At 42.3% G+C, this 11,729-nt stretch overlaps 1 protein-coding gene across 2 annotated transcripts in view; it reads right to left on the reverse strand.

Moving 5' to 3' along the window:
- Positions 1-11,729, reverse strand: part of tsnare1 (T-SNARE Domain Containing 1) — a 132,590-nt gene that overhangs the window by 26,578 nt on the left and 94,283 nt on the right. For both annotated transcript variants that reach the window (XM_036539351.1, XM_036539352.1), the window contains exon 10: positions 10,114-10,196. In XM_036539351.1, the coding sequence (XP_036395244.1) occupies positions 10,114-10,196 (83 nt within the window). The remainder of the gene's footprint in view (positions 1-10,113; positions 10,197-11,729) is intronic.

An 11,729-nucleotide genomic window follows, 5' to 3' on the forward strand; every position in this document is an offset into this window, starting at 1 on the left:
CTCTATCTTGAATTCTGTTTCTTGCTTCTCGTTTAGTTGCCCCACTCATTCCTCTTAGTTTCTCCAATGGGTCTTCAAACTGGAGAGGATGAGAGATATCTCCCTATCTATACTGAATGCAAATGGTGATTACTCCATCATTGGCCAGCACAGTGGCTTAATCTTGGCAAACCCCACAGTGGTGTATTGGGTATGGACAGCCTCACAGGTGTGCTGCTTTTTTTAGGTTAGGGGGTATCCACCCTGGAGATCACATAGAAGATCCATGTAAAATGCTGAGAGAATGCTGCTCCTGATATAGCAATTCTACATATTTGTTGGATGTCCTCTGCAATGGCTTTTAGGTGTACAGAGAAGATGGACCTGGCAAATTCCACTCAAACTTGAATATGTCGGAAGATGGCCCATATGCAGTCTGAACTTGACAGCATTTCATGGCCCTACTGTAAAGAGTTGCATCCACATCAGCAGCACTGAGAGACACCTATTTATCCTCCGTGACACCGGCAATGTCTTTATATGATGGCAACGCAGTGTGATTATTACTGCCATTGTTATTACTCTTCCTTTATCTCATTGGGTAGGAAAATTGGAAGTCCGTAAAATAACTAATATTGCCGCGCGGCTGCGGTGCCTGTAATCGGCTTAAGGCACAATTTACATAAAATTCAGTGTCCCAGTCTCTCCTGATTATGGTGTTTAAAAGGCATTGCAAATAAACACAGACTTCTCCCTAATGCCACCTTCTGTGGGCGTAGACTGTCAGCTGCGGAGCTCGTCTCTCTGGCTGCGGATCAGCGCCAGACTGCCAGAAAAGTCCAAATCCCACCTCCCATCACCACAACCCCCACCCCCTTAATGCACACCCCACCCTTCCACACATGCACATGATCCCCCCCCCCCCCGCCTCCGTCCCCCAAGCCAGGCCCTGCACATCAACAGTCCTCTTTGTGAGACAGTGTCTGAGACTACACAGGAGACACAGGCTATAAGCAAAAAGCCGCTACTACAGTATGCAGTACGCTGCTAAAACCACACAAACAAACAAAGCACTTTCTGCTGCATGAGTTGGCTGAGTGAGTCAGATTTTGTTGATGAAGCAACAATTTATGCATTTCTTTCAGGCCCGTATCCGCTCTTCAAGCTGTGAAATTAACTTGTTTAATCAAACTGGGATTAATTGGGTGTGGCAGAGCAAATATTATTTCACCAGCGATCGGCTCGATTGCCCCGAATCTCCTCTCACAACTGTAGAGATGCACAACTCTGATTTGTTTACCTGTTGCCACGGTGAATAAAGGATTGGTTTAAGAAAGTACCATTGTAAAGTAATATAGAAATAAAAACAAAACAAAAAAACTTTTGAGGCCAATTGCACCAACTGTGTATACACCTAGGTTAGGAAAATGTCCAATGCAGAACAGACCTGTAAGTTACATGGAACATTTACATCTTCTGTGTCACTTTTGGCATATACCTTTGTTTTTATGTGGGGCTGGGTGTAGCTCCTACAATGAGGATGTTAATTCAAGATACTCTCCATACTAATGCAAAAAGAAATCAACAATATATCTGCTGTTTGTCGCTTAAGAAAAATAGCAGTGGCATGTCTTTTTTATTAGATTTCACAGCCAGTGGGTATTTGGATTGTGTACCTATTTGAAACTGAATCAATGCATTGGACATTTGCACCAAGATGAATATTATTCTGAGGCCTTGATTCAATAGAAGGGATATCTAACTTTTTGATGAGCATAAGTGCAACCAAAATTTTTTAAAATTGAATTTGTTTTTCAGGAATCCATTACAGTTGGGAATATGATTAATGTGCGCAAATCTACCAGATGCCATGTCATCTACAGAGTATCAATTGCTGCGGTGTGTTTAGCAGTGCATGTGGTCTTTTATTTGACAGACATATAATTAAGTTGCTTTCTTGTTACTGAATCCATGTAGTTTATGTTTTTGTTTATTTAAGCCTTTCTTTGGGCACTTTGTATTGTGAAACATTAAGGTCGGATATACGTGCACCTTAGCAGCAAGCATAGCCAAATAAAATGCTTGGCATAGCTATGGCCAAGCTTTGTTTGGTGCAACTGATGTAAATATGGAAAGCTGGCTGTATGAATGACTGACGTGGAGTGGCTAACAACTTTTCTATGTTCAGTTGTGCTCTTAGCCCCTGGCAAAAAAAGGCATTCCAGCCTCTTTGTGATAAAATGGGTAGCATTTAAAGAAAAAATACATACTCATTAAATACAGTACAATATTTATTATGGAACAAACTATAAATACATAACAAAGGTAAGTAGACCTGTTGCAGGTCTTTGAAGCTTGATTCTAACCATCTGCACAGTACACCTAGCCCTGGGCGTAAACTATACTACACTATTCGGTCTCTTGGGCCTGATTTTACTTTCTGTTGCCAATGCTCAAATTCTCAGTCATGCTGCTTAACTCTATTTCACGTGCACCCTTGTCTGTGTGAGGAAAATTGCCTGATCAGTAATACAGCTGGATTTTTCCTCATGCAATTATAGGGGAAGTGCCCCGCTCAACAAACAAGGTGACTCCCACCACCGATAAATATTGATGTCATTTTTCCTCTCACCTGAAAATCATCAACCCCCCCTGGCTGGGGCAAACAACTTCCTGCACACACACCGATCTAGTTCTCAGAGGCGGAGGGATGCCAGTGAATGCAGTCAGACTGTTCGGAAATTGTAAACATTTCTGTACCGCCGTTGTGGAGCCAGCTTCATTAGTTTCGAGAGGGGAGGAAAGCATTTGGAGTGCCTTCATAAAAGGTGCCAAGTCTTTCTGCGTTGGGCAAGCCAATTTCCTGGATACAAAATGCTCAATGGAAATGAAAATGGCATGCTGCATGGCAGAGGGTGCCAGAGACTGTGGGAGATTAAGTATATTCTCCAGGCTGAGAGACGGACAGAGTGAAAGGGGTCCCATTTGCTCATGGTTCCTCCTTTTGAGGAGACAGACGGGGCGGTGCAGACCAGGGACCATTTTGGATCCAGTAGGCATGAATTTCCACTCTTGATTGATCTTTGCCCTCAACGCAATTAGTTTTTTTGGTGACTAGCATTGATTTATTTGATTTGACATGACATTGGTCTTAGCTCTGTGATGATGTTATGTGAAAGCATACTTCTGCTGGCACTGAGAATGATCAGATCGACTCTGTGGGCTTTGAATGTAGGTTCTCTGCCCATGCACTTCACCCTTGTGGTTGAATTGACACCCTCTCTCTGATCTGAGTCCCTTCTCTATGCACAGACAGCCCTGCATTGTTTTATTGTTTTCCCTTGCACCCCTCGCCCTTCTCTTGGTCTCGCTCTTTACGGTGCCAATAGTTGACTCCCCAAACCTTGCAGCAGTTATCACTTCATCTGCTTCTCTTTCTTTCGTGTTTTTCTTCCTCTTCTCACCATTCATTGTCTGTGTAGCTCTTTTCTTCTCTTCCTCTCTCCTCCATCTTTCTCTCTTTCTCATGTTTTTTTGTTGTTTTGCTCGTCCCTCTCCACCCCGTACTTCCACTCTTTCCCCTTTATCTGTCAGTCTATCTCTGTCTCTCTGTCTGTTCCCCTCTCTCTCCCTGGCCACCACCGTGGTGTCACAGTTCAGTTCATGCATATGCAGGTGCTTTTCCTAACAATAAGCTGACACTTCAAAGTATTCTTATGTCCCTATGAGTGCCTTAGCTGGCACCAGACCTGCCTTGTCATCAGATCCATGTCAGGTCTTTGAGACGTTTCCTCACGGATATTCAGTGTTCGCATCACTGAAAACTGTCTCTGGCATAGTTGAAGCTAAAGGGGGATTTGGCATTTCGTTATAAATATTCATGAGAAGGTGCACTTGAAGATAGAGCAGGACACTAGCAAAGACTTTACAGAAACCTCCTACAAATTGAAGAATGGAGGACGGAACACACAGCTAAATAGAATGTCCATTGTTTTACGACCTGTGGCATAGACAAGGGTACTGACTGTAATATCAAAAAAAAACACCCACTCCTCCTCTCATTACAGAGAAATGCATTAGTTGCTTTGAAGTTTAAATTGGAGATGAACCTGATTTTACCGTTGCACACCATGTAAACCATCAACCATCAGCTAAGCCCACTGTCAAGCCCAGTATCTCTGCTTTGACCCGGCTCGCTGGTGTTTGGCCCCACAGCACTCTTGTATCCCCGGATGACGAGTCATTAACAAAGGCCAAGAATCCATGCCAGATGAACGACAAGCCAACAGCAGCCCCACCACCATCAGCACGCCACACATTTCCGCGGCAGCATTTTAACAGGCCTGCCAGCACAGACGCCTCTATGGGCATTTGCCCCGGCCATTGGGCACAGCGGTGGAAATAAATAACCTCGGTGATCACCCTCCCTGCCAAAGCTTAATGGAGCCACAAAATCTGCGGGGCCGGTGCCTCACTCGACAGGTAGATAGCATTCCGTCACTTGAGGTCCATTAACCAGCCTATACCTTCACTGTCCTTACAGTTCTCAGGGACTCAACCATTGTTTTGTCTCTTTTTCACCACTCTAGCTAACTTCACTCGATGAACGTCACAAGCAGTGGGCTGTCACCCTTCATATAAGTATGTGAGCTGACAACAGTATTGTCAAAAAACATATGCCATAGCAAATATTATGTTACATTACTGGCATTTAGCAGACACTTATCCAGAGCGACTTACCAAGGATACAGTTTTTTTACATGTTACCCATTTATACAGCTGGATACTTACTGAGGCAATTCTGGGTTAAGAACTTTGCCCAAGGGTACAACAGCAGTGCTCCGGCGGGGAATCAAACAAGCAACCTTTCAGTTACCAGTCCTGCTCCTTACCACTTTGCTAATCTGCCACTGCTTCTTTCTTATTAATTGATTAACTGATAGACTGATTCTCAAGAATAGAAAATCCACTGTCTTGTATAATGTATGTGAATGAAAGCTGTATTTGCATGACGGCAGGTTGTGGAGCACACTGCACTCTTTCTGTATGGAGGCAGTGCTGGCCTGCCCTTTAAATGGTCATTACGAGACCCTGGCAGCACTGGCCCTGCTCGCCGCCCTCTGCCTCGTCACAGCTTTCATCTATCGCTCACTTCCTGACAGTCAGGTAAGCAGCCCTGTGGGGGGAAAACAGGAAGCTGATGAAGATGGATGTGTTGTCCTGCAGATGGGGGATTGGGGATGAAGCCAATTGCTTCAGCTGTGAATCCATCACAGGTTTTGAAGGCGATGGGGATGCTCACCTATTGTGTAACGAGAGGGGGGAGGGGTACAAGGTGAAATGTACTTTTTATGAATACCCCTTTTTTTACCTTTGTTGATATTTGTGTGTTGGTAATTATCTCTCATAGTGTTGTGGGACAGATTTCCGTATGAAAGGGCAATACAGTGCCAGCTCAAATCTGAAATCTAGCATCCTTTTTGAGCAACACATTCTCGGGCAGTGTGCTGGAACTTTCATGGATTTTCCAGCATCTGACTATTAGCGAACTAGCTTTCCCATTATTGACTCCATTTTTCTCGTGTCAGCTCAGTCATACATTTCCTTTGGTGTAGCACTTTATTGTTTATTGCGCATAATAACAGGAGCAGGTTATTACCAATTATAAGGGCGACAAAACAATTTCGATAATAGCGGGGTAATTGCATTGTTATTATTCATTATGGTAATTATGTCAGTCTTTGCACAGTCTCAGCAAGGTTCAGCTGATTCGAAGTTAATGTTACAATTTTACTACATTTTTACCATTATTACCACTTAATTCTGGGCAGTAAAGTGACGAGGCTCCTTATGATTGTTATGTGTTATAGTATGTAAAAAGCTCATACAGCAGGGACACAGACACAATAAACATCAGCAGGGCAATAGACTGCTATTCAACAAAATGCGGATTTAGCTCATATGCCAACATACAAACGACCACTTATGTGTTCTGCAAATTGAGCTGGTTTCGTTGCGGAGGTCATGCAGTTCCACTAGCTGTTTTAGATGTTGCCTCTAATTGGAGTTGTTTTTTTTAGAACTGTTTGTCTGCGTTTACCATTGTTCGCTTGCATTGTAAAATAACTGCCAGTCATTCAGGGTGAAAGCACCTGCTTGGCAGTTGGTAAGGCGTTGCTCGGCATGCTCAGGCAGGAAAAAAGCCTTTGTTCGGTTAAGTACAGAACCTCCCGGTGACATCCGCTTCCTTGGACGGCTCTGCGTCCTTTCCTTTTTTTTTCATCAGGGCCGTGCTGTTGACATGCGGCGTTTCATTTTGCTCCCACTTAGCATACAGCGTTACTCAGGTGCAGTACGGTTCTGGCTGTTTTACATCCTAGATGCATTGTATTCCATTTACAGAGCTGGTTTTTTTTTACACCGGCAATTAAAGGCAGAGAACTACACTTAAGGTTCCAGCAGCAGTCTGCCACCTGGGATTTCTTTATGAAAGCTCTGGAGCTGGTATGAATTACAGTGTTCACATTGGAAACCAAGCAATTTCCATTCATCTCAGCTCACATGGCGGTTTCTGACAATTCCGTGCGTGCCATTGGTATCCACGTCTCTCTGAACCTGAGAGAGCGTGATTTGAGGAGGCGCTAATAAACAGTCCAGCAAATGTCACGCTCTACCGAGCACTGAAGGGCCTTGTTTTGCGCAATGGAGATGGCTGGGCGGCCCTGCGCTCCCTGTCAATAAAGATGATTCACGCCATGTTGAGCAACTGTTTCCCTGTGCTAATGGAGTCAGGACTGTGCTTAATTTCACCATTCAGCTTATTGGCATGACAGGCCATGAAAGAAAATGACTGCGTGCATATGATTTCAACTGATGGTTGCTGTCCAGCTCCACAGCATACTTTGAAATGAGGGAGGTGTTAAAATCTGAGCATGGGACCATACAATGCTGGGCTATCTTCCTCGTATCTTCCTTTTTCTCTCTCTTTCTTGCTCTCTCTCTGCTTTCTGAAAGGAGCCGGTTGTATTGGCAGAGAGCTAAATGAATCTGTGTGAGTTTGGTCACGGCTGAGACTCTTGTCAGGACAGTGAAGTGACAATTAATCCAAAAGCTGTTTCCGATAGCCTGCTGGCTCCTGCTCACATGAGCAGACTCTGTAATGTATGGATTAAAGCAGAAAACAACACCTGCTGACCATTGGCTGGGGTCACATGACAGCATGGGCCTGATCTGCATCCCTTTTCCCAGCTCTCTCCCGTGACACACACACCTTCATCCAGCTGCACAGAGGCCACCGTTTCTTGGGCCTGTGGTGCTCTCTCTATGTCTCCCTTCCTGCTGGCTCATTGCAGTTTTGCAACTTAAATTTTTTTATCATGGCATTAAAATTCATTTTTGTTTTGTATGGGATTCCAGCAAGATTTTACTTGCTCAAGAGAATTGTTTTTTTTTTTTAATTTTCTTTCTTTATCATTCCAAATTTTTGCTGAAGTGAAAAAGATACAGATTATTTCTCAGCTACCTGGACCATGAAAGTCCCAAGAGTGGTCTTTTTATTAAAAACATGCACCGGATCCTGGTGCATTTTAATAAATAAAATGTACATGTATTCTTCTACTATATCATTTCAGCCCATCTCTGGATAATATATTTTTTTAAATTAATATTTGCTAATTTCATTGCTTTTTAGTCAACAAAATCTTGTTTACTGCAGTTGTTTTGATTTAGAAACATTTTAGAAACTTTTATATCATTTTATCTCATCTGACTCCTCCCTCCCACCTGTCTGCCTCTCTCCATCCTTGCACTCTCTGTCATAAGCAAACCTGTTTGCCTACACACCTCTACACAACACAACTCTACCTCTGCCTACACAATAACATCCATCATCCCAGCACTCCAGAAAACCTGATTTAAGTGAGGTTTCCTGCAGTTTAAGACAAAACAATTAATTACAAGACGTAGCACAGGAGACATTAATCAATGAATAAGTAGCAACACTTCAATTAGCAACACCATAATTACAACAGAAACAACACAGAAACCATAAAGTGACAAAATGCTTTGAGTTTTCCTGGAGAGGCCTCTGCGCAACTAGTAATGTCTGTGGCAGATGCACCAAAGCAAAAGCAACAGTACATAAATTAAATAAACAAACAGATAAGCACATTTGAACCTTATCATTGCACTTGGGTAATCTAGGTATTTCTGAGCCTAAGGATATGAAAACAGAAAAAAATGAAGATAGATAACAAGGTGCACAAAATAAAAAAGAAAAGGAAAACATGAAGATAATGAAAAATAGATAAAAAGGCAAACTTTTTAGGGACTGTCATGATGGAAGTCCACAAAAGCAATAATCGCTTCTGGCAGTAAACAGGAGAGCTTAAAAAAAATGCCCCTGGTACATAACCTGATTGTAGGCCGCGTGCGTGTGTGTGTGTGTGTGTGTATGTGTGTGTGTGCGCACGCACCTATCTATACTGAAAAAAATATGAACCTGGTGTATATTCTTGGTGATGGCTTTATATTGTGGTTAAAATGGTATGTGTAGATGGTTGTGTGTATCAGCATTGTTGCAAATATACTGTATGTGAGCATTTTGTGTTCGTGTGTGTATGTGTCTGCGTTTGCATTTGTGTACATTTGCATTTATGTGTGTGTGTGTGTGTGTGTGTGTGTGTGTGTACATGTGTACATGTGTTTCTCCATGTTGTCTGTGGTTAGGTTGTGCTCACAGGCCACATGTTGCCATGATGTAAGAACAACACCCCTCTGTTCCAAATGAGTTTGTGTTCAGTTTTTTTTTTTTAATGGAATGACAATAGAAAGGGGGGATGAACCAGGAAAGACAGATTCTGATGCCATTGACAACACAGACAAAGCCAGAGGTGGATTCTGCATGCACATGTCCTTCAACCAGGTAGTGAAACCTCCGAGATCACCACATGTTGGAGGGTTCCTGTTTTGGTTATGAAACAGTGTGTATGTAATAAAAATCATACACATAGAAAAACCAACCCTATGTTGTGTGCAGAAGTATCTGCATTATACTTGTACTTGTACTTACTTATTACTTATGACATTAATTAAAGCAATAATTTATGAATATTACATCACACATATTCATCAGACTGGAGCAGGGGTACTTTCACCGTCCGGTTCTTAGTTTAAACCTATCAACTTCAGCAAACAAAAATTCAGACATCTTATTAAAGTCACTGATACTTTTGTCAATATATTATTTAAGATGGCTGGGGGGCAATGCAGTTTAATCCACAATACTTGTTTTATTTTATTTCAGCAGGAAGGTATATGAGATATCTGTCATAAAATTGCCTCTGCATGCTCAAAACAGAGCCATAAAAGAGCCGGAGCCTTTGATAACTCCCTCCACATTATCAAGCGGAAATCAAAGTCACATTACAAAAATGATACTGTCCCCCCCCTTTGGTCATTTTCACATCAGCAGATTTCATACAATATGTCAGTTAATGAACTTCTGAAGTTGAATTTACAACTACATAATGTTCCTGCATCCAGACATGACCTCTTGGGCTTGGCAATGGAATTCTTACCACACAGATGAAAGAGGGACAAATCATTACTACCCCCGGATTGTATTATCAACTTATCATTCAACGCAGCCAGAGGCTAAAGCTGTGCTATATAAAAGTCTTCTTCCTTTGTTGAGTTCTGCATTGTTAAAGGAAGTAATACGAGGTAAAATCAGAAAAAAACAGTTTCTACCAATGCTCTTAATAACCTTTTCCAGGATTGTATTTCAAAAGTAAATTTAAGAATGCAAGCTAGATTGAATTAATTGTTACATATTGAATACACTATTCTTTATGTGTCATGGATCCTCTCTGTTTGCTCCGTCCTCTGACCAACGACCCAACAGGGGTACAGCTAGAGTGGGCAAGTGGGAATTCCTGCTGTATGTGTCATTGTGAGAGGAATGGGTTTGGAAGGAGAGGCTGCAGGTTCAGCTGTCAACACACAGAGTCTTAGGAATGAATCTCTCCAGCGTGTATGAAACCAATGGCTTCTATTACCAACGCTAAAGTTCCTCTTTTAATCTTTAGGCTGAATCTTGTCACCACTGGCGGACTGATATGGGGGGGTGTATACCTGGTGATGACTAGCCTTGGCTAGCTCCCGATTGGCCGATTCTACGTTGGAGGCGGTAGTCTGGATGTAATCTTCGATGCTGTCTGTGGAAAAAAAAAGAAAAGAGAGAAGGTTTCTCATTGTTCCATTTTTTTTAAATCTCATCTTGTTTGCAACACATTTGGAAATAAACATGGTCATTGTCATATACCCCATCAATATCATAATCACCACAGTCATGGCTGATGCTGTCATTTGCGCTGATCATCATTTCATCATTATCATCTCCATCACCACCATTCTCATAACAACCACAACCATCACCAACTAGGAGGGTGCTTAGCAACAACAAGTTATGAAATGCATGGATTTTAATTTTCTTGAGTAACCACCTCCGGTCTCTGAGAGGATTGCCTAATTATTCCCCCCGCAGTGTTATTACCAGGCCATCTTTGAGAAGTATCTGGTTCAGGGCAGGGTCTGATTGTGATGGGGCATGTGCTGTACACACTGTACACCTTCTCATGATTCAGTTTCCCTAGGTCTCATTTGTAATGACAGAAACCCACAAAGTTTCTCATTTGCTCAGAAGTGACTCATTTGTTTCCACTTGGGGGCTGAGAGTAGGTGAGTAAAAGCATTGATTGTTCCCACTGCGTTTGATATCATTGCCTGAGCAAGAATGGGAGATGAGCGTATGTTAGCCAGATAAAAGCAAAATATTTCCATTACCATTTTAGATGTTGTTTTGCATATTTTTCTAATATATGACAGATGATTTGATTTCAGCGTCTGAACATACTTGCATATCTCTTGAGCTCAGTTTTTCATGATGTTCATAAGGGTATCCTTTTTCCAAGGGGTTACTGAATTTATGAGATTTTCCTGATAACACATATGTTGGGATAGGGGTGTCCCAGTAATGGAGTGTGAACCACATGAAGATAAAAGCTAACCGTTCAGAGATCACAGCCAAAGAAACGTGAGTGTATTCTGCTTTGACATATTTATATAACATCCTCATGAATCGGCATGAACACTTGTTAACCTTTTCTGCTTCTGCAGCGTTTTTGAATAAAGCAGTCTAAGTAATCACCAAGGTAACCTACAGCCTGGGAAGATCCCATCCCAGCAGGGGGCAGCACTAAAACATGTGGGGCAGCAGAACATGGAACCTGCATTAGGTAATGAAATATCACATGTAATATTTAATATTCAACAGCCATTCAACCCATTTCAACAAAATGTGCCATAGTTTTTTTTTTTTCTGAATGTCTGCCTGGCTCCTCTCCCCCTTTGTGTTATAGTTTTGCCTTTGTTTTAATCATGTGTCGTGTGACTGTCTCGTAGGCCACTTTGGGGAGTTCCTGTTTGATAGTGTCATTGCTCACATCCTCTCTTAGACTTTTTTGACCATGCTATTTTGTGTAGCCAGTCAAAAAAAAAAAACAAAAAACAAAAAACAACGTAGATGCTTAATGAAGTGGGGGTGGCAGTGGAATGCTGGGACCCATGTTTCCTCCCTGGTTTCCCCCCTTAATGACAACACCAATCATGGCTCAACAATATTACCTCCCTCGCTCACCTGCAGTGTGCCGGGCCTCACAACACATTTGTCGGAACGATGTGATGCAAGC

This window comes from Megalops cyprinoides, chromosome 10, assembly GCF_013368585.1.
Source record: "Megalops cyprinoides isolate fMegCyp1 chromosome 10, fMegCyp1.pri, whole genome shotgun sequence".
Lineage (NCBI taxonomy): Eukaryota > Metazoa > Chordata > Actinopteri > Elopiformes > Megalopidae > Megalops > Megalops cyprinoides.